This window comes from Pleurodeles waltl, chromosome 2_2, assembly GCF_031143425.1.
Source record: "Pleurodeles waltl isolate 20211129_DDA chromosome 2_2, aPleWal1.hap1.20221129, whole genome shotgun sequence".
Taxonomy (NCBI): Eukaryota; Metazoa; Chordata; class Amphibia; order Caudata; family Salamandridae; genus Pleurodeles; species Pleurodeles waltl.
Window position 1 is genome coordinate 468,966,410 of NC_090439.1, and position 21,871 is coordinate 468,988,280.

Here is a 21,871-nt window from a genome sequence, read left to right on the forward strand (position 1 = left end):
ATATCTTAAACCATGTCTGAGCCGTTCATGTCTGTCAATTGTTTGGAAGCCAAGCCACTTAAAGGCGATATGAAAATACTTTCAGTAAACAGAAATAATCACAGTTTGTAGGCTGATCTCCCCTACAGAACGCTCTTCAGACAAGGATCCGGCGTCCTATAATAAATAAAATTATAAATGAAATATACATACATACAAGGACAGGTTTTGGGTCAGTCCTCTTCAACCATTGGTCTGTTCATCTGCCATTTACATTTTATATTTTCTGTCCATCAGCCCATACAGCATGGGGCAGCGGTCAACCAACTTGGGGCCAGATTTACTAACGTTTCAAGTAAACTTGCTGAACTGCATTGCGTGAAACAAAGGGAGCAGAAATGTGCCATATCTAATAAGATATGTTGCACATCTGCTTCCTTCTAGCACTGTCACACGGTGTGCTGCCTAGCACCAATGCAGACACCCAGGCACCAAGGATCAACAGTGCCTATGCTACAAAAATGATTGTTTTTGTGCAGGAAAGTATTCCTTTCTCCATAGAGAGGACGTAACAAGGAAAGGTAAATATATTTCTGCTTGTTACGCCTCTCTGTGGTAGGCGCACCATTTTGGTGTATTCCCAAGTTTACTGCCTTTAGTGAATGCACTTTCAAAAGCGTGCTTTTGCACGTGTTTGTTTCTTTAATTTACCGCTCCATGTGCCACCCGCCATCTTGACTTGGTAAATATAAAAAAAAAAAAATACATGGTGCTCACATCATTCAGGAGGCATGCACATGTGTACTGATGCGTGCACACCCAGATGTCAAATGTGTGCACCTACTGAATGACACAAGCATCAGCAGGGTGATGAAGAGTACAATCTCATGCGAGCATAACATCTTTTTTTTCTTCTTTGTCGATGGTGCACCGCGATGGCAGTAAGCACTGGCGAAGTCAATAGGTAAAAAAGAGAAGGTATTTTGGCTGTGCCAATGCTTGTTATAAATGTTTACCAAGAAGAACAGGAACGATGCCCCTCAATCAGTGGCGTAAGGAAACCTTAGTGCCTCCCTCTGCAAGGGATGGTTAAGGGGGGTGCCTGTCAATGCCCATACCCTAGAGCTGGCAAACTGAGGGAGGCCCCCCTTAGGTTTTAGAAGACTGGGGCACCCCACCGTACCGCTGGGGCTGTGGCAGTGTCTGTTACGCCCCTGACCTCAATTTGTTTTTGGCCTGGGCTTCAGATAGACATGTGGAGGAATTGCAGGAAATGAAACTTGTTGATTTTCCTGCACTTGCAGTTCCAAATAAATTTCTGATAGGTGTGCTCACATGAAAACTAACCCTCACTTGGGATTTTGAAAATAATATAGTGATGGATAGTTTTGTTGAGCGCCAAGCTCTCTGTAGACTCCAGGTTCATGATTTTTGGTTTGACAAATGTACAAAGTAAGATGCTATGTACATCATGAAGAATTAAACTGATGTGATTGCTGTGCTGCTCTTCTATGTTGCCAGGTTCCTCAGGATGAATGGAGTGGTTACAGCCCTGGGGTCAAGGAGGACGAAATCCCCTGTCGAAGGATGCGCAGTGGAAGCTACATCAAAGCCATGGGGGATGATGACAGTGGAGACTCTGACACGAGCCCCAAGCCATCTCCAAAGATTGCGGCCCGAAGGGAAAGCTATCTCAAAGCGACTCAGCCGTCACTCACGGAACTCACCACGCTCAAGTAAGACCTATTCACGCACTTGTATGTGCTTGCGTGCTGTAGAAAAACGCTGAGAGGACTGGAACTGTAAACATTCGCGTAATGCGTCATGACGTGACATAGCATGACATGACGTGTAGTTGCTTTTGCATTTATATAGCGCTTATGACCCCCAGTGAGGCATTGAAATGTCCCTTCTTCGCAGCATAGTATCGTGGACCAAATTACAGAAACTTGGCATTTGAGGGTCTGACAGGGCAAAACAATACGTTATGCTACTTGTGTACTATATAGAATGGAGGGAAAAATGTCACACAATCAATTTTGCACAGAAATCTTTGCATGAGAGAAAAGAATTACAAAATAGATTATGACACCATTGCTAGAACACACTCATCAGGTTTTTTGCTTACAAACGATTTATCGGTATCATAGAGTTTTAACCAATGAAAGTGTAGTCCAGAAACACATCTAAAGAAATAAAGGGAATTGATTTAGTGCTGATTTTTCTACTTGTATAGAAAAGGAGAACAAAATGATTCTGTCACACTGCTAGTCTAATAGGTCAAATTTGTAAAGTGAAGACATATATATTTCTTTACTTCTCTTTATAAAAGCACAGCAAAGTGAATGGGAAATCGTTTTGTGTTATGTTTGCTCTGGTACAAATGCTATGGGCCCCACCCCACATTACACACGCAGCAAATTAACGTGCCCTCGTCTTTTTCTACCAATGAAACATTTCTGTAATATTACCAGTGTCAGACAACATCGCTGGTGCCCTTTTTTCCTAATTCAAAGTCCTTTAAATGTGGTGATCTCTGGTACCACTCCCTGCATACACGGATGTAGCTTCAGGGGGTGTTTGAGGTGAGACCCTCATCCCCCTAAATAAATGCATTCTTAGCTTGGTAAACTAGTTCTAGGGGCCCGAGTCGGGTCTGCTATGTCTGTGTTGGTTTTTCTTACCATCATGATTCCACTAAGAGGTTTTAATTTATTCATTTTTTGGATCAGAAACATAAATATAAATACAGTTTTCTAAAAAAAAAAGTAGCAAATCTGCTCCCGTAGAAGTACTTCTTGAATGGATGCAAATTTACTACCTTTTACAATTCACAAACATTTGCATTGGTAGTCTTGGAAAGCTGAGCCAGTCTCAGGTGTCGAGGCATACTACTGTCAATCAAATTTTCAAAAAGTGATGGGATGAATGAATGAAGATGTTCTAACCACTAGCAATGTCTTTGCTTAGCATTCCAAACCATTGATTTTCACCCACGGTGCCAATCAAGACGAAGGGCCTGCCTTAGGGTATGACTGACTGATAGATTAAAGGCAGACAGGGTGGCAGAGGACTTACGTCTGCCACCCGGCCTTTACTTCTCCTGTCAAATTTAGAGATGTCCACAAGCTCTGTGGATATCTCTGAACATTATCAAGAACAACATTAATGTCTTTGTTTATCAATCAAAACCATTGTTTTTCACCCACTGTGCCAATCAAGACAAAGGGCCTGATTTAGGATTTGACTGATGGATTAAAGGCAAACAGGGTGGCAGAGGACTTTGTGTCTGCCACCCGGCCTTTATTTCTCCTGCCAAGTTTAGAGATGTCCACAACCTCTGCGGACATCTCTGAACATTATCAGGAACCACATAATTGTGGCTCCTGTTAATGTACGAAAACATTTGATGGATGACTATGTTCAACATGATTGCTGCCTGTCAAACTTTTACAAAGTTTTTTTTTTTCCAAACACAAACACTCAAAGCAAGAGTTTGTTTTTGAAAAAAACTAATGACCTCTGCACCATGGGAGCTTACTTCCATAGTGTGAGGGTCATTTTTAGGTCGAGCATTCAAGACCTCTTGTATTTACTTTGATATATACTTCTTTGTGGGCTTCAACTTCGCCCCTGCTTCCCATTTGCTTATATCAGTGTCTTTTAAAAATCCCTGCTTATTAGTGGTTAATCTTTCCTATTTGTCCCACCTTCTCCACCTTTGTCTACTCCCAGGGAGTACGCCCCCAATACTTGTACCCTTCCACTTGTCCCATTAAGGCATCTGTGTCAGGGACTATTTTTTCCTTGTTGCTCTGACTGCTTTTTGAGCAGGAGGCTACATTGTTATCTCCTCCAAGCTTGCTGTTGATCCCCTGCCTTACAAGTTACTTAATTTTAATTAAATTCGTAAATCACTTCATCTGCCTGTGCCATCCCCACCACCCCAACAACTCCCACACTTGGCTGCTGGCATTTAATTACACTGTCAATCTCCCCGTGCCCTCCCGCCCCTCGCTGCTTTAAATAAGGAGAACCAGAATTCCTAGCCACTTTTAGGAATGCAGAGATAAGAATGCACAGATCGGAACTCTCTCATTTCTAATATTTCTTATTCTTTTTGGGTCGCTAGATAAAGAGCAGCAGGGAAGCCGCATTTTTAGTGCTTTAGACCACCAACCACAATCCGTCATGCATACCTTAAAGAGGTTTATGACATTAAGCTAGATCTGTTGGTGAATGCTCGGTTGCACTGCGGGCACAAGAAGGGCTTTTCTCTTGCAGGAAGCAAAACACATCGAGGTTAGAAAAAAATAAACACTAAATAAGATGGCCTTCAATTCAAGTTCAGTATTATTCACTGTGTTTTTTTTTCGTTCTTTACTCTGTCATCATTGCTTGCTTAGTTCTCGTCGCTTCCCCTTCCTCTTGCTGCTGTTGGGCCATCCTTAACTCCCCCCTCCCCGCATTGTGATTCTTGCCCCGTTCGCCCCCATGACACTCCCATGGCTCCAGCACGGGAATCAACATTAGAAGTCCCCCCAGCGTGCACACAGCAGAATAACAGCCTTAGAAGGGAGGGCGAGTAATTTAATTGTTAGAGCATTGCCGGTGACGCATGTTAAGAGGCTTATTTTGGGAAGAAAATGTGGGGATACTTTATAGAAGTGACTCGAGGTGTCTTCTTCCCACGCTGCAGTCATGTAGGGCAGTATTTCTAGCTCCAGTCAGACTCGTGGCGTGCAGACAGCATGTGCAGTCCGAACGTTAAAGGAGTCTGACTGGAAATGGCGTCTTGTATTACTGCAGCACGGGAAGCAGAGCCCTCGAGTTTGTTCAAAGGTTTTGAAAAAAACAAATGACTTGGAGCTTCGACAGTCAGTAAAAGCCGAGTTCCATCAGAAAAGCTGCACCCGCTTCCTTTTTTTATAGCGCTGCTCTTTCTATGTTGGAAACGCAAGGTGGGGATTCATAGTAGCGTTTTCTTTATTTTGTGGATCTTGTGGTTGCATTTTCCAGCAGAACCCCTTTCCCAACCCAAATAACAACTTGTGAGCGACTGGACATGATAACATAACTGTTGTTACTTTTAGAATGCAGCAGACTTCTGCAGAACAAAGATTTCCTTAATTCCTGAAGCTTTTTAACATCTGATAGCTTAAATTAATATTAGGATAAGCATCACTGAGCTGGTGGGCAAGATATTCTTTCTAGTGCTTTGATAATAAGGCTGTTGAGCAGAAATGCTCTAGCCAGAGCACAGTGCACTCATGCAGGGTGCCACTCCAGCAGATGGAATAAATGGCCACTGTGAGAGAACCGATTTTGCATTTATGTTTATGTGTGCCCATTAATGATATAAAGAGCCTCCCCTGCACATGCTCATTGCTATTATTCTACCCAGAGTTGAAAGGTTAGCTGTTTGTATAGGCGGTGCGCGGGGCTGTCAGTAAGCTGTGCTTCACGCTCTCTATAAAGCTGTCCCAGAGCTGCATACTTGGCTAGTATAGACTGTACAAGAGGCTGTCACTAAGCTTTCACTTATTTTGATATTAAAGCTGTGGTTAAATTGCTTTCTTTTTGCTGTACTGTGACTTCCAGTGACATGTGTTTGCCTTCCTCATAACAGGTTCTATACTGTAGGACGCCCCTATTGACGGCAGACACATACCAAAAGTGTTTTTGAGTTGTACATTGAATTGCAGAAGAAACAAGGGCATTTGTTAACATACTCGGCTTTACTAATAACATGGATCTCCATAAACGAGACACTTCTAAAGAAAATGCAATTTGCATTCAAATTTGCATTCAGAGATACGAGATGAAGTCAATTGCTTTGCAATTGTCCTTATTCCCTGATGCTGCATTTTGATAGGACACTGTTTTCATTTAAGATCATTTGAACTTTAAACTTCTGAGCCTGGCTTACACAAGTCCATGTGTTCACTTAGTAAAGCCGAGTCTCCCAACTGCCACTGTGTTTTAGTGCCACTACCATATTTCAGTTAAAGGGTGATTACAGATAACCAATCACACACTGCCTCAGATCAACAGGCAAACAACATGTCCATTACTCCTAGAACTAAACGGTAATAATGAAGAACGTGTCACTCTGGATCAGTTCTTATGAAGCATACAAAGTGGAGAGAAAGTGGTAATCAAAGTTTGAATTTTTTATTGGCATCTTTTAAATGTGTTACTTAATCCTCGACAGTTGTTGGTGTCAGGGCACTGCAGAGCCAACCAATCAGCATAAGTTGACTCAACGCCACATGGTTCCATGCCACACAATTCAACTCCACACATTTCCATTTAACACCACATAATTCCACACCAAACCACATAATTCAACTCAACATCACAATTACACAACACACCACACACATCCAGTCCACACCACAGAATTCCAAATCACGCCACAAAATTTAACACAGCACCACAGAATTACACCTACTACACACCGCTCCACAACACTAAATACCATTCCACACAATTACACTCCATGACACATAATCCCATTCCACAAACTTCCAATACACGCAATACCACATAATTCCACGCCACACAATTCCACAACCAACAATTCCAATCCAATCCACATAATTCCATTCCACATCACATATATCCAATCTACTTCAAAACACATAAGTAAAAGACATTGCCATTTACAACGGCAATAGGTCTAACTCTCACAAAGCGAGACCTATTGGCTTTGCCAATGCTTGTTCTTTTTATACTGCCCCTCGACTGACAGTGATGGACAGTAAAAAAAAAAAAGCCATCCTACTGTCTTCGTTAAATATGGCAGATGGTCGGATGGCTTACCTTCAATGGCACCTACTCCACTGAGCCATCTAAGGGCATTTTACACCAAAGGAGTACATTTTACTCTGTCATCATAAAACCTGCAGTCCGCCCAACTCAAAATCAGACCATCAGACCTTGAGAATGGCTGACAAACGTACTTTGTCACTGTTGCAACGGAGTACCTGTCTTCCAAACTATAAATCAGTTCCAGAGGCCCACCTAAACCAGATCTATATGGGCCTTGCTCCCCATGGAGACAGTCCATCCACAACTTTGACCATCTCACCCACTTACCCTGTAGCACAATGTTTTTTTAGTTAGGAAATTTGATATTCACACCCCCTGAAGGCAATTGACTAAGCTGCGTCACTGTCTGCATATAGGCCTCCCAACTCACATGGTACCACCATGTGTCACACGATTTGGGCTTCCTTCACAAGGTAACCTGATGAGGAGCTAAAATCACAAGGTGGTAGGAAAGACAAGCTGGAAGCCACTGCACAAAGTGACATTCCAGCTTGTCTTTGTAGGCAGTAAGCACCTAATGTCCATTAAGGGGTGATGAAAGTCTCAGCAACCCTTTTTTTTGGGGGGTGGGGGGAGCTGGGTGGATGGCAGAGTGCTCGTTAGGTAGATCTTGGTGTAACCCCCTCTTCACACTGTGAAATTTGTTTACAAGTTGGCAGGTCTGAATATAACCAGTGGTGCACACTGGTGAGCAGGAAGAAACTGTGTATAATCATGATTCAGGGTATTGGAGCAGACACTTAACAGTTTCTGCAAACCACCGCCTCCCCTCTCAGCCCATATATTCATACACAATGTGCTAACCACTTACCATATTTTAATCCATCCCTGTAAGCCGGCAAGTAACCTTTGTTAAGGTTTAAAATAAGCAAAACTAATAGGAATTGTGAAACTGAAGAAAGAAATGTGAGTGGAAAGAAACAATAACTTTCTTGAAAAATGCTCATTTTGATTCCAAATGCAGAGCACGGAGAAGTCCTCACTGTTCTCAAAATGGCTCCCCAGGCGAATTTCAGATGATAGGGCGGGGAAATGTCAACAAAGCAAAGGAAATTGTAGCCTGCAGACAAATCTCTGATGGCTGCAACAAGTGACAGAAGAGAGGAGCATGGTGGGCCGTGTATGTCATCTTGCAAAACACCCAGGACACAATGCAGCAAACACAATACTTGTACCGTCTCAACTGGTAGGGGATGGCAACATTCTCAGTTTCGAGTACTGTGCTTGAGCAGCTATAATTAGTGCACTAGGGTGCAAGGGCACGGCTGTTGTGGGGTGGTGTGAAGTGCCTCTTGCGTTCAATTTGCTTGACTGTGTTTTGCTTGCTTGCATCAAGGCCCATGGCAGAGTAGCTACACCGGTGCCCATTTGACACACTGCTTGCCGGTGATGGTCCCACAAATTGCATCAACACTTTATTCTGCTGTTTGTTCTTGAGTCTCAGTGACTGGCTCCTAGTTTTCCCAGTGCTAAGAAGGAAAGTTGGTAAACTATCGTTTTCTAATATGGATCATTGAAGGTGGGTTCTGTCTGTTGTTCAGATAACTGATGTATTGCTTACACAGTGGGTCTTCATATTAGAACCTCTGTCACCCAGGCAGAATGTGACAAGGAGGAATTCAAAAAGATATACCTGGAAGGTCCCACATAAACTGTCTACTTTACTCATTTACCCATTCCTCACTTGAATGTGTTAAGACTACTGTAAGAACTTGGATTATTGGTTAAGGTGGTGAAACCCTACTCAAGCAGAAACCACAATCCTTGTCAGGGTATGGCACAAGCAAACCCCAAATTAACGTTTGCTCAATCCTCTGGTAGGTTGACACAGCACTGTCAAGTTTAACTTAGAAGCAATATTTAAAGTATTTATGCATCACTTCAAACAGTACTAAAGTGAAAACATAACACAAAGAAATCCCATACCAATCTAGAATAGAGTAAATTTTACTAAGTAAATCAAGACCAGAAGGACAAAAACACAATCAGTAAAACCAGAGATATGCAATTTTAAAGATTTAAGTGAAAATAGTGCCAAAAAGCGCAAACCGACAATTGTGGATATATGCTCTAACTAGACCAGGACATAATCACAAGTTCAGGCAATAGAGGGGAACAAGAGTACCTGAAATGATGCGTTGTACAGTGATGGTTCCTAGCAGGTGCAAAACCTCGACCCGAGGTCCTGCATCATCGTCAAGGATGCCACTAATGAAAGGCTTGCAATTCGAAGTTCTGCATCGAGATGAGTCGCGCACCGGCTGTTTCCGAGGAAGCTGCGGGGCTTGCGATACAGAGTCATGCCTCATTGCCGTCTAAATGGGGCCTGCGGTGCAAAGGCCTGCATCAAAGATGCATTACACAGTAGCGGTTCCTGGGAGGCAGCAGGCAGCAATACAAAGTCCTGTTGCAAGGGAAATCCACACAGCAGAAATGATGAGTTGCTTCTGCTCGGGGTTGCACCGCGTAGCAGAGGAGATGCGTCTGTTCTGATGAAATTACAGATAGGCTAACAGAGCACCATCAGGACTACTTTCAAGATTTCAACACTGGGGTGGCACCACTTGGCAGGGTAAAACTCACAGAAAACAGAGTCATAGTGCTGGGTTTAGGGTTGTGGAGTCTTCTGTCCCTGAGGCTCTAGTCAGGTGGCTAACCCTTGGAGTCACTCTGGGGTCCTGGGTTCAAATGATGCAGGTCCAGTCCTTTTCACCAGGCAAGATGGCAGCAGGTCAGCACATTAGGGCAGACGTCTTTCAAAGCAGCAGACTAGCAGAGTGGCAGTCCTTTCAGCTGCACGTCAGTCCTTCTTCTTTGCAGAGTCCACAGGTTCAGAATTGCACTGAAGAGTTGGGGTCTGAGGTCCAACATTTATACCTGGTGCCCACTTTGAAGTGGAGGAAGCTTATAGAGGTTTCTACCCATCTGAGGTGTCAGGCATTCCTTCCTCCCTGTCCTGGCCCCAGCGTGTCTGGGGTCACAAGAGACTGGTGACAATCTCTTTGTGAGACTGCTCAGGCAGAGCTTTTGTGATGTGCAAGCATGATAGGTCGCAGCTCACCCCCTTGTTAACTCAGATTGGCCCATCCTGCCAACACCTATCTTCCCTTTGTCTCACTATCTAGGAAAAATACACAAAGACCAACTGCCAGCTACTCCTAGTCAAGTGCCCAAGGTTTAGTCTTCACGCACCAAATGGTTAGGACAAGAAAATGCCAACTTTCTAATCATGACATTTTCAAAATTGTGGTTAAAAATCCGACTTTTTTAATAAAGAGGGCTTTTAATTGTAATTCTTTAGACACCAAACTTGACTTGTCTACCTGGCTCCCAGGAGAGGTTACAGCTTGTTACATGTAATAAGGTAACTCCAACGTTATCCCATGGGAGAGGTAGGCCTCGCAATTGTGAAAAACGACTTTAGGAGTACCAGGACATGTAAAATGTAAAATGTTCATGCTTTAAATACACTGCACCCTCCCCTCTGGGCTGTTAAGGGCCTACCCTAGGGGTGACATATATGTATTAAAAAGAAAGGATTAGGCCTAGAAAAATATTTATTTTGCCAGGTCAAAATGGCAGTTTAAAACCACACACGGGCTCAAAAGAAACCCTGAACCATGTTTAGAGGGCTACGTAAGTGGGTGGCACAATCAGTGATGCAGGCTCACAAGTAGTATTTAATTTACAGGCCCTGGGTATAGGCAGTACCACTTTACTAGTGACATACAGGTAAATTAAATGTGTAAATTGGATGTAAGCCTACCATGTTTTAAGGAGAGATCACATGCACATTAGCACTGGTTAGCAATGGTAAAAACAAAGTCCTAAACCCGGCAAAAGCAAAGTCAGCAAAACAGTGGATTGAAGGCAGAAAGTTAGGGAAGAACCACACCAAGGATGGCAGGTCTAACAACTACCACCATTGTTTTTAAATGTAAATATTCTTATTAATCATTCACAATGTAACTTCGGACCCTATTTCCATAGTAGAGCACTTTGCACCTCAAAAATACAGATGTTCACTTTTCCAGCAAGCAGGTCTCAATTTCCAGAAAGAGTGTGCATGCTGGTCGCAGGACTGGCTAACAGTGTACATGCTCTACCCTGAATCGTGACTAAAGAAGTGGGGTCCAACAATCTGCTTTAATATTTATGGGCTTCCATGGTCCAAATGTGTGTAAGGAATGGGGCCTGTCCATCCTTTTCACCCAAATGGACAAGGACTTACATTTCACTGTCAACCCTGGCCTGACTTTGTGCTCTAGTAAGTGAGAAAAGAGAGATTGCACATACTATGTTCAAATTTTGTGCCTTCATGCAGATTCACTGCAGATGTCATATCCAGTAATAATGCATTGCAGGATGGCATTCTCTTGTAAATGTAAATTAGCACTTGTATAGCGCACTACTCACCCGTTAGGGTCTCAAGGCACTGTACTCATACCGCTATGGAACCCCTCCTGGCTTTTCCCTGTGAGGCACCCACTCCTGAGCACCCCCAGGGTGAAGCCAGGCATCCAAGCGCTGTTGGGGCCGTTGTGGAGATTAAGGAAGCTATTGCCCAGAGTTGCAGAGTGGGACCCATGAATTCGATTAGGCACCGAGGGGAGAATTATCTGGTCAAGGGGAATTGAGCCCAAGACCTGCCGAAGCGGGACTTGAACCCTGGTCTTGAGCCAGATCTCTGCCTCACGGTCTGCTGCTCTAACCATTGAGCCACACAGAAGCACAGCTCAAAACTGCTTCAACAGGTGCCTAAAGATGCATCTGACTAAGGATGTATTTGTGTAAAACTCTCACAACTAGTTGATCATTGAAACACGATCAGGACTCCATCAAGTGTACAGACATTTCTTCTGCTTTGTGTTGACCATATCTCTAAGCTGAAAACAATATTCTCTCTTGGTACTTAGCATAATCGGCAATTTACATTAAGCATGAACCTATGAATGGCTTCTCTATCAACCCTACCTATATGCACTGAGTATGTAGCGTGGGTAGAGGCTTGGCTGCAGTCATACATTTGGTGGCGGGAGCGAGGAGACTCCAAGCGTTTTATGTACTTATGGTAATCTAATATGATATTGTAGGGTCCTGTAAAGTTCTTGGCTCTGTATGTGTCTGCAATGCTTCCAGCTCAGCTATGCAGTTATCCCTGAATTCTGCTGTAGAACTTTTTGCTTGACTGCCCAATACCACAGCAGTTATGCCAGTGGTCTTGGCAGAGGATGCCTGTTAGTGCTTCCAGAATACATCCATTGGTAGCAGTGTTGTTGATCTATGTTTTGAATTTGTTGTATCCAAAGGCATAGTCTGTGTGACTTTTTGATGACTCCACGTGAGCCCATTAAGTGGTCCACATGGTGATGGGTAAGCCATAGATTCCTTAAGTCCCTCTTTGAATTGCCTATTTAATCTGGTGTCTGGATGAGAGCTTCTGGGACATGCTGTAGTGCCTTGCATAAGGAACATTATCATGTGCCAGTGGTATCTTTGGTTGCACTCTGGAAAGACCCATCGAATTAGGATTGCAGTGCACATTTCATGTAGTTATAATGTTTTAATAACTAATGTGGTGCATGATCTGGCATGGGTGGTTGATGTCCTTAGAATGACATTTTGTAGATATTCCCAGTCAGTGTAGCCACAGTGTGTTGCCATTTCCCTGAATCTTGTTTTGCTACTTATCCTGAGGTCTTCCATGAGTATGTGTGTCAGATAAAGTAGCACGTAGAGAATGTGGAGCTCTTGTTGCAGAGTCTCACCACTAGCACAGCTCGCAGATTACCTCTTTGGTGAGGCTTTGGCGATGCTGAAGGCTGGTGCTTCAAGGAGTCTTCACACGTGTGAGTGGAGGATATCCGACCCTGTGGCTCTTTTGGCAACTGCTGAGACACTGGAAGCATATGCTTTATAGGCCTTTGATTTGTGAGCTCAATTCTTTGTATTGTTCATCCATGCCTTATATTGGATTTTATTTGTCCTCTGCACCAAATAAATGCAGGTGTGGCTGTTATCCCTTTTGTGAATGGACAAAATGTGCTTTTTAGGCTATTTAGGTTTTTCAGATGTTGGGATATACTAATGGTTATGAAAACAGATGTTTCATTGGTTGCTTAACTGCAGTAATTTCTTTCCTCAATGACCATGACAATGCAAATGTGTTTCTCTTCGTGGGACATCGGTTTCCATTAGAATTGCTGAAGACTGTGTGATCGGCAGAATCTGCCCTATTTGCTCGATTTGATGTTTGCTTTCAAAGTGCAATTACCGTCTATTTTGCCTAGCCTGACGAGTCTGTATTTGCAATTTTCACCGATAAAGGCTTTTCAGATACGTTAAATCAAAATGGGTTACCTCACCATCAAGTCCTGAATTCTGTATATATTTCATTTATCTTACTTTAATAGGTTTGTGTTATTTTTGTATTTACATGGCTGAAATTCCATTTCAAATTATGAGCTTTATTGCAACAAGCCTTGAGCCTCACATCGGATGGCATTGGCTACTGCAAGGCGAACATAGTGAGCCTTGGTAACTCTAAAAATTTATTTGAGCTCCTTTCTGTGTGACTTTCCGAGTCTGCCAAGTCGCGCTGACTCCGTAGACCGAGTCACATAAATACCCATGTTTATACTTTTTTTGCGCCGCATTTGCGCCGCTTTTGATACAAAAGCAGCGCAAATTTACAAAATACAATTATATTTTGTAAGTTTGTGCCGCTTTTGAGTAAAAAATTACGCAAATGCAACACAAAAAAAGTATAATTATGGGCCAAAGTGCTTTTTAAGACAGCACTCTGACACAGCTTTGGCTCACTGGTGTCTTAAATAGTTGAACAGTGTTTTGGTCACTTTGGGCCATATGTACGAGCACTTTTTCCCATAGACACAGAATGGGTAAAATCCTTTGCTACATCTGGCCCTTTATTCGAGGCCCAGACCGGCTCTACTAGGCACCGGGTGTTATCCCAGCGGGCTCACGGGGTGGGAACGGCTCTATTGCTGGGAGCCAAGCAGGCCGCGTTTCCTGCTTGCTGCACCTTGGCATTTAAAAAAAAAAAAAAAATACAAAAGAAATGATTTTAAAACCTCCTGGTCAGACCACGTCTCCTGCAGTGTCACCGGCAGCAGCGCTGACCTTCAGGGCTTTAGAGGAAGCAGGGTGAGAGGTCTGCTGTTGCTTGGCTCCAGGAGTCCAATACATATTTGATAAAGACCCTTCCAAAATCGAAACACTATATTTATTTCTAATGTGAGAGTTGCAGCAGATTTCAGTTTAGTATAATTAAATTATTCTATTGCTTGATTGACAATTGTTAGAAGTGATTCTAATCATGAACTTAGAACCAATCATGCCGCACCTATTGCCCTGACGATGATGCTGTTCATGAACCAAGACGAATGTTAGTTGATTTTGTAACCCTATACATGGCCTAGGGTGCTACTTTAGATGGAGTAATGTGGTAGTAGTTTGTGTTCCTTAATTTGTAAAATAATGGCTACCTGTGCCCAAAGCGCTGCTTAGATGCCTGCAGCTAGTGACATTAAGGGGGTCATTCTGACCCCGGCGGTCTGAGACCGCCGGGGCCAGGGTCGGCGGGAGCACCGCCGACAGACCGGCGGTGCCCCGCAGGGCATTCTGACCGCGGCGGCTCGGCCGCGGTCAGATGTGGGAAACCGGCGCTCCGCCGCCATGGGGATTCTGACACCCCCTACCGCCATCCTGTTCCTGGCGGGACTCCCGCCAGGAACAGGATGGCGGTAGGGGGTGCCGCGGGGCCCCTGGGGGCCCCTGCAGTGCCCATGCCAATGGCATGGGCACTGCAGGGGCCCCCGTAAGAGGGCCCCACAAAGTATTTCAGTGTCTGCTATGCAGACACTGAAATACGCGACGGGTGCCACTGCACCCGTCGCACCTTCCCACTACGCCGGCTCAATTCTGAGCCGGCGTCCTCGTGGGAAGGTTGATTTGCCCTGTGCTGGCGGGCGGCCTTTTGGCGGCCGCCCGCCAGCCCAGGGCAAATCCCAAAATACCCTCAGCGGTCTTTCGACCGCGGAGCGGTATTTTGGTGGGGGAACTTCGGCGGGCGGCCTCCGCCGCCCGCCGAAGTTAGAATCACCCCCTAAATGTTGGGCGCCGACTACCAAGGCTGCGTAGTCTTGAATTCACCTTATGCCTCTTTCATCCGCCACCAGACTCTCCTTTTAGCTCACTCTTGCAGATTTCTGGTTTCACCTTTTGTAAGGTTTTTCTATCTTTTTCTGTCTTTATACTTTGTTTGTTTTCCCATCTCTTGTTCTCGGTAAACGTCTGATGCAAAAAAAAAGTGCTGGGCCTCAAAAATGAGTGACGGCAACCCCTACTGGCACCTCACCCTGAACTGATGTATTAAGAGGTGCTGTTATGCGATGATGGGAAAAAAAGGAGGAACTGTGAAAAAATTAGTCCCCTAAGATCACATAATGTGGTCAAGTGGAACCCAAGATTTATGCAACACTTCCTGGCTTTACATTGTGCATTTCGGCCACTACATGATTAACTCATTCTCTTTCCACTTTTAGATCAAAGCTTAATCCTTGAAATTCATTCTTTCAGGTGCTAAATCAGAGCACCCTGTTAAATACATCCAGGCTTTGCATGTCTCCTAAGGATTAGTGGTAGTGCTGTTATGTTTTAAAGCAGAAGATAAAATGAAAACCACAGCACACACTGTTGGTTAGTGCACTGTGACCATTTACTCCACATAGCTAAGGGCCACATGTATCAAACGTTTTTGCATTTGCAAAATTCGGCCGTTTGCAAATGCAAAAATGCCTTTCACAATGTATGAAAGGCATTTGCAGTGCAATTTTAAGGAATCGCTAAAATAGCAATTCCTTAAAATTGCGACCCCATTTAGAGAATCATAAATTGCAATTCTCTAAATAGGAAATCGCAAATAGAGAATCACTTGTATCAAGCATTTCCTAAATACGAATTGGGCATTTAGGAAATGCAATTACCACCAAATCCAATTTGGTGGTGAGCATGTGCAAATTTAAAAAATGCATTATAAATGCATTTTTTAAATTGACATGTAGCGAACACATGCCCCTAAGGCATGTGTGTGCTTCACATGTCCGCAAATATTTTTGTTTTGGGGTGCATCAGAGGGGGCCTTAGGCCCCCAGCACCCTGGGGTTTGCATTTCCTAATTTGCGAATTTCTAACTGGAATTCGCAAATTGGAAAATGCAAAACCATTCACACCTATGGGCCTAAAGGCCCATAGAGTTGAATGGAGTCGCATTCTCTATTTGCGATTCGGTAATATCGTTTGCGAATTTTAAGAAATTGCTATTACCGAATCGCAAAATTCATACGTGCAATTTCACATTTCTGAAATAGCGATTTCTTAAAATTCGCTATTTAAGAAATGCAATTCAGTTTTTTGATACATCTGGCCCTAAATGTCTTAATTTATTGTCATCCATTCTTTAATTAATTCATACACCCACTTCACACCATCAAACTATTAATTAATTTAGCCATGCTCCACTTTCCATCCATCCATTCAATGATTGGACAATGTTCAATAAGGAAAAATGTATCATAAATATATTTTTAATTTATTTCAAACATTTCTTGGGAGGAGAACCCCCCCCCCAAAATCCATCCAAACCAGTTTTGCAGCGGTCAGGCTTGCCCGATGCGCTCACTTACTCTATGCAGTATGAGGGCTGTTCTGATAAATGTTTCCAGGGTTGCTTTTGTTTCCCTGTCTGGTCCTAATTTATCATTTTTACAGTGGGAAATGAATTTGCAGTTTGTAGCCACAGCCAGTATTTTTCTTTTATCAGTATGTATTTTAAAAGCAAATGTAATGAAAAAAACGCATTAAACTGTGTTCTAAAGGTGACATAGTTAAGCCTAGACAAAGGCAGAAAAACCATGTTAAAAAGGAATATCATGTTTTTATACAAGTAGTCCTATTATTTATCATGGCTTGAGCCTTGGCAGATTCTGACCAGTTTTGTTTTTGTTTGTGTAGTTTTCTATTGCATGAACTGGAGCGATTTACATGAGTAGTAGTTATGTTGCACAAGATCAAATTTATTTTTATTTTAGGTTTTTGGAGATTTAGGGACTGATTATAATCTTGGTGGACAAGATACTCTGTCATGATCGTGATGGATATTCCGCCCACCATATTACAAGTTCCATTATCTCCTATGGAACTTGTAAGACGGCGGATGGGATATCTGTCACGTTTGTGATGTGGTATCCCATCTATCACAATCAGAATCAGAGGATGCTGACCGTTGCTGGAACCCGAACTTAGTTTACAGCGTCTCTATTTTATTCTCTGGGAAAGGTGGCCTCACAGTGAAGTCTGTGCAAATGCACACCCACTCCACCAGGGCCTAAAAGACATTGAGGCCAAAGTGATAACATCGTACCACCAGCAGAGCCTCTGCATACTTGCTCCTCCCCCATTCATCATGGCCAAAAAAGCACTGCTGCTGGGCATGTAGAACCTCCTCTCTTACAAATGGGACACATCCAGTCACGCCTCGCGGCGTGCGGCGCGCTGAAGGGGTGGGGAGGCATGCAAGGGGGTGAATAAAAATTAAAATAATTAAAAAAGAAAATATACACTTACTTTGCTCACCACCGCTGCCGCACTGCTCCATCCGCTTCTCTGCTGCAGGCACAGGCACCCAGACTGCCCTGCGGCCAATCCTGATGCTGCTCAGAGCAGCGTTGGGATTGGCTGGGAGCGCCGAGCCAGGGCGCTTCCAGGCAGACTGGGCGCCTGTGCAGGCTCTCTCCAGCCCGTCAACTGTGTTGCTGGGCTGGAGAGGGCCTACTGCGCATGTGTGTTTGGCCGGCCCGAGACGGTAACCACTGTTTATTATCATTTTCTTGTAAATGGTTTGCTGCTGCCGCTGCTGGTGAGGGGGACGACTTCCTAAAGGAGAAGTCCCCCCTGGACACATCCCGAACTCTTGGAGAGTATTCGAGGGTTGTGGGAAGGAAACAGAACCTAATAGTCGAGTAGCAATTGTTATAAAAGTAAAAGGGAGATAATAACTGCATGCTGTGCTGCATACCAGTAACACAAAGGAAAGCAAAAATGGCAACACAATTACATTTATTCTGTCTAAGAAAGAGCTTCCCACTCATGTGCCTCCTGTTGTGTGAATAAACGCGTGCAGCGATAATTCAATAGCAAAAGTTTTGGTGGAAACTTGCAGAAAGTACATTTTAAGCTGTACAGAGACGTAAAGGCATGCACATCTACATTTGCCATCTGTTGTGCTCATAATAAACAGACTTGTTAAGTAAATGGGTCAAAACATGACAGCACTGGACAAGGTGTACTTTCTGACTTTTTTAGTCTGCAGACTGCTTTAGAAATCTTCTCTCAATGCTTTATAACACATCAGCATTTCAAAACGATTCTATATAAAATATAGTGCATTTCTATTAGCATAAGCCATGAGCATGACTACGGGTACCTTTACAGTTGATTTGACTTTAAAGTGATAATTCCTTTTCTCCGACAATTTGTTCTCTCACCCAAGCCAAAGCCATCTAGCCCTATCTATAATCGTCACCAAAAGGTACGACATTTAAAAACAGCAATGATCCTGACTTGCTTGCTCCACCCAGTGTGTTTAGTAAACAGTGTACAAACCAAACTCAGACACCTTGGCATAAAAGGACATTGACGGCTGCAGGAAACTGGGTTACAGGTTGGTGATGAAGGGGGTGAAACTCAACTTGTCATGATGAAACACAGGCAATCTCAAAATACACCTGTGCTCAACACTGGTAGCTTGACACAAAGCAAGCAGGCTTAATATAGAGGCATTGTAGAAAGTTTTAATGCAGCACATAAACAGTAATAAAGTGAAAACACAACACAACCAAAATCCCATACCAATTAAGAAAAGTAGAATAAAATGTAATAAAATATTTGACACCAAAACGAAAAAAATCCAATTAGTAGAACCACAGTTATACAATTTTAAAGGTTTTGTGAAATTCAAGTGCTAAGAAGCTAAAAAGAGACAACCACGATTATCTGGTCGCGGTAGACAGAGTCCAAGCACAATTCCAGAGTTGCCTCGATGGAGGGTGGGTGGACAAAGGACTGAGTTCAGTCTGTTGGGAAAGTACCCTGTGGGAGTTGAGATGCGAAGTCCTTACTTCGAGATGCATGAGCCGGCCTCAAGGTGCTTTCGTCGGGAGCTGCGATGCGAGTTCCACTGAATCCAGTTCAAACACATATGTGAAAAACTTGTTTTTAAGGCTTTTTAAGCTGCATCAGCATATAATAGTGAATCATTTTTATAATCATACTTTAGGAAAATAAACAAAGAGTGGTAGTTGAAACAAGTGATTCCCAAGTGAGAAAAGAGACATAACACCATAAAGCAATAAAGAAATTGCTTGTAGTTCTGTGATCTTTGGTGTATCTCACAAAGACAGCCTCTTATTAAGTAATGAAGTATGCTTGTCAATAATTAACAATTAATTGGTCATTCAAAACATAATAGAAGAGGTCTTGTCTGATTAAAATGTCGACGGCGTTTTGACCCTCATGATGGATTCTAGGGTCTTTTCAGGACAAAAAATGACCTGGGGAGTGGTGAAAGGTTGGAATTATTAAAGCCTCAGCTGGATGCTGAATATTGGTATCACTGTCTGACGCAGAATGGTGCTTTTGTCACCTTAATATAAGAGCTGGGTAGACTGGCAGCATCTTCCCACAGTGGGGAATGCTGTATTGTCTTAATTCTGAAGTCTGGCTGTCCAGCTGTATTTTCTTAATTCTGAAGTCTGGATATCCAGGCAAAGAAATGGCCCTGCAATTGGACTAGAGGTTCATGAACACCTCCTGGATAGAGACTGGGCAAAGGCTCTTTGGTTACCCCACCCTCACTGATCATTCTTGGAAAAGGAGAGGATGACCACAAAGTCCTCTCCCAACCAGTGGCATAACAAAACTTGAGGGCAACCCCTACAAATTACATGGGGGCAGTGGGGACCGACCCAGTCAGAAGCTCTCAGGACAGGGACTCATGTCTCGTGCACCATACACCGTGCTGAGGTGGCCCCTGGAGTATGCCCCCCCTTCACTGCAGGGGCTGCAGGAGCTATTGTTACACCAGTGCTCCCAACAAGAAAACATTTTGCAGAAGCATTCTGCCACTGATTTCTGTTCTTGGACCTTGTTACCAGCTCTGAGATTCTGAATGTCCTGTAATTTGCCAAGGAAAAAACTACAGAAAATAAGGTTGTCGACTACAGACAAGTAGAAAGAACTGAGCGCATTCTAGAACTTGTTGAAGTAAATGAGATGCCTTTAATCAGCCTCTGCCACTTCCAATCTTTCCCAGCCTTTAAGTGTGTTACAAATGAGTAAAGATAGTAAATGGTCAGAAAATCCTGCTACCTTTGGGAAAAACACTAGTGCGAAAATGTGCCTCCTTGCTGAAGCAGCAGATCTTCCATCCTGACTCATTCGCTGAAAGCTTCCCACCCAGTTCTCAAATGAGAAGAACCAGTCTCCCTGTCCAAAATCTCTAGCAAATACAAGACTAGAAAGCCCTGTAGTCGTTCTTTGTCTTTTGTGCTAGACTGATTACAACAAGCACCGAGACTCCCAAGTTGTAGTGAAAAAGGAGTGGCTTCGTCTGCTGCCACATGATGAAACCTCCAGAATTCCTGCAGCTTAAAACAAGTTGTGGCATGGGCCACATTCTTCAAGATGAGAAACCGATTACATTTTAGTTACGCTGACATAATCTTGCATAATTTCCAACACTTCACATTATGTTTTTTTATCCAAAATGCTGGAAATTATGGAGCAGAATTTGCTAAACGTTCATTGAAAAATCATATAGTAGTAGCATTGAAACAAAGTGAATGAACAGAATGCAAGCAGCTGCTGTTGGAATCATTTGTGATGTAGTGCTCAGGGGCAGCTACTCCATAAGGGAGGATTAGAGTCGCCCCTCTCCCCCACCAGCAGCGGCAGCTGCAAAACCTTTTAAAGAAAAGGATAATAAACAATGGTTTATTATCCTTTTCTTTGAAAGGGGTGGGGCCACAGGGGTGACGTGCACTGAGGGGGCGTGCCCTCTCACTGCGCATGTATGTTTGGCCAGCCATCTCAGGCTTGAGAGAGCATGCACAGGCTCCCAGTCTGCCTGGGAGCACTCTGGCTGAGCGCTTCGAGCAGCGTCAGGATTGGCCGCAGGGCAGGCTGGGACCCTGTGCCTGCAGCATCCGGAGGAAGGCGAGGAGATGAGCGGCTTGCCACGCAGGAGCAGAGGTAAGTTTTTTTTTTAAATTTAATTTTATTGTTAATTCCTCCCGTGCCCCTGCCAATACCCCCATGTGCCGCCCCACCCCCAGGAATTCGCGCGAGCCGCGACTGGTAGTGCTATGTATTTTTAGCACACAATGTGCCCTGTGTACAGAATAGATGAGAGAACACATTTTACACTAAAAAAGCACTGAATGTCAGCTTTGCGATTTTCATGATTTTGCATACATTTATGAAATAATCATGACTAGGCAAAAGGAACTGCAAACATTTCTCAGACCCGTATTCAAGCCACTAAGAACATATTTAGCTCTACAAAAGATATTTGGGCAGATTTAAGAGCCCCTAGCGCCTCCTTGTGCCACAGTAACGTCTTTTTCTTACGCTAATGTAGCCCAACGAGGCCAAAATCGCTGCACCAGATTTAAAAAGTGACACAATGCTTGCCTTGCGATACTTTGTAACCCCTTGTGCCACATTATGCCTGTGCCAGGCATAACGTATGCAAGGGGGGCGTTCCCCAGTTAGGGGGGGCTGAAAAAATGGTGCAAAGAAATCTAAATGATTTATTTGCATCATTGTTTTGGCATTTTTAACGCCTGCTCAGAGCAATCAAATTTTGACGCTAACCCTGAACAGTACATCAATAGCCTCAGAAATTCTGACACTATTGCCCCCTACACTGCACCAGTATGTGCCGTATTTTCAATACAGCGCACACATGGTGGATTTA

The 21,871-nt window shown here is 43.6% G+C and overlaps 1 protein-coding gene across 11 annotated transcripts in view; it reads left to right on the top strand.

The window, feature by feature from the left end:
• DLGAP1 (DLG associated protein 1) overlaps positions 1-21,871 on the top strand; it is a 2,415,981-nt gene that overhangs the window by 1,833,428 nt on the left and 560,682 nt on the right. For all 11 annotated transcript variants that reach the window (XM_069219941.1, XM_069219948.1, XM_069219940.1 and 8 more), the window contains one exon: positions 1,501-1,715. In XM_069219941.1, the coding sequence (XP_069076042.1) occupies positions 1,501-1,715 (215 nt within the window). The remainder of the gene's footprint in view (positions 1-1,500; positions 1,716-21,871) is intronic.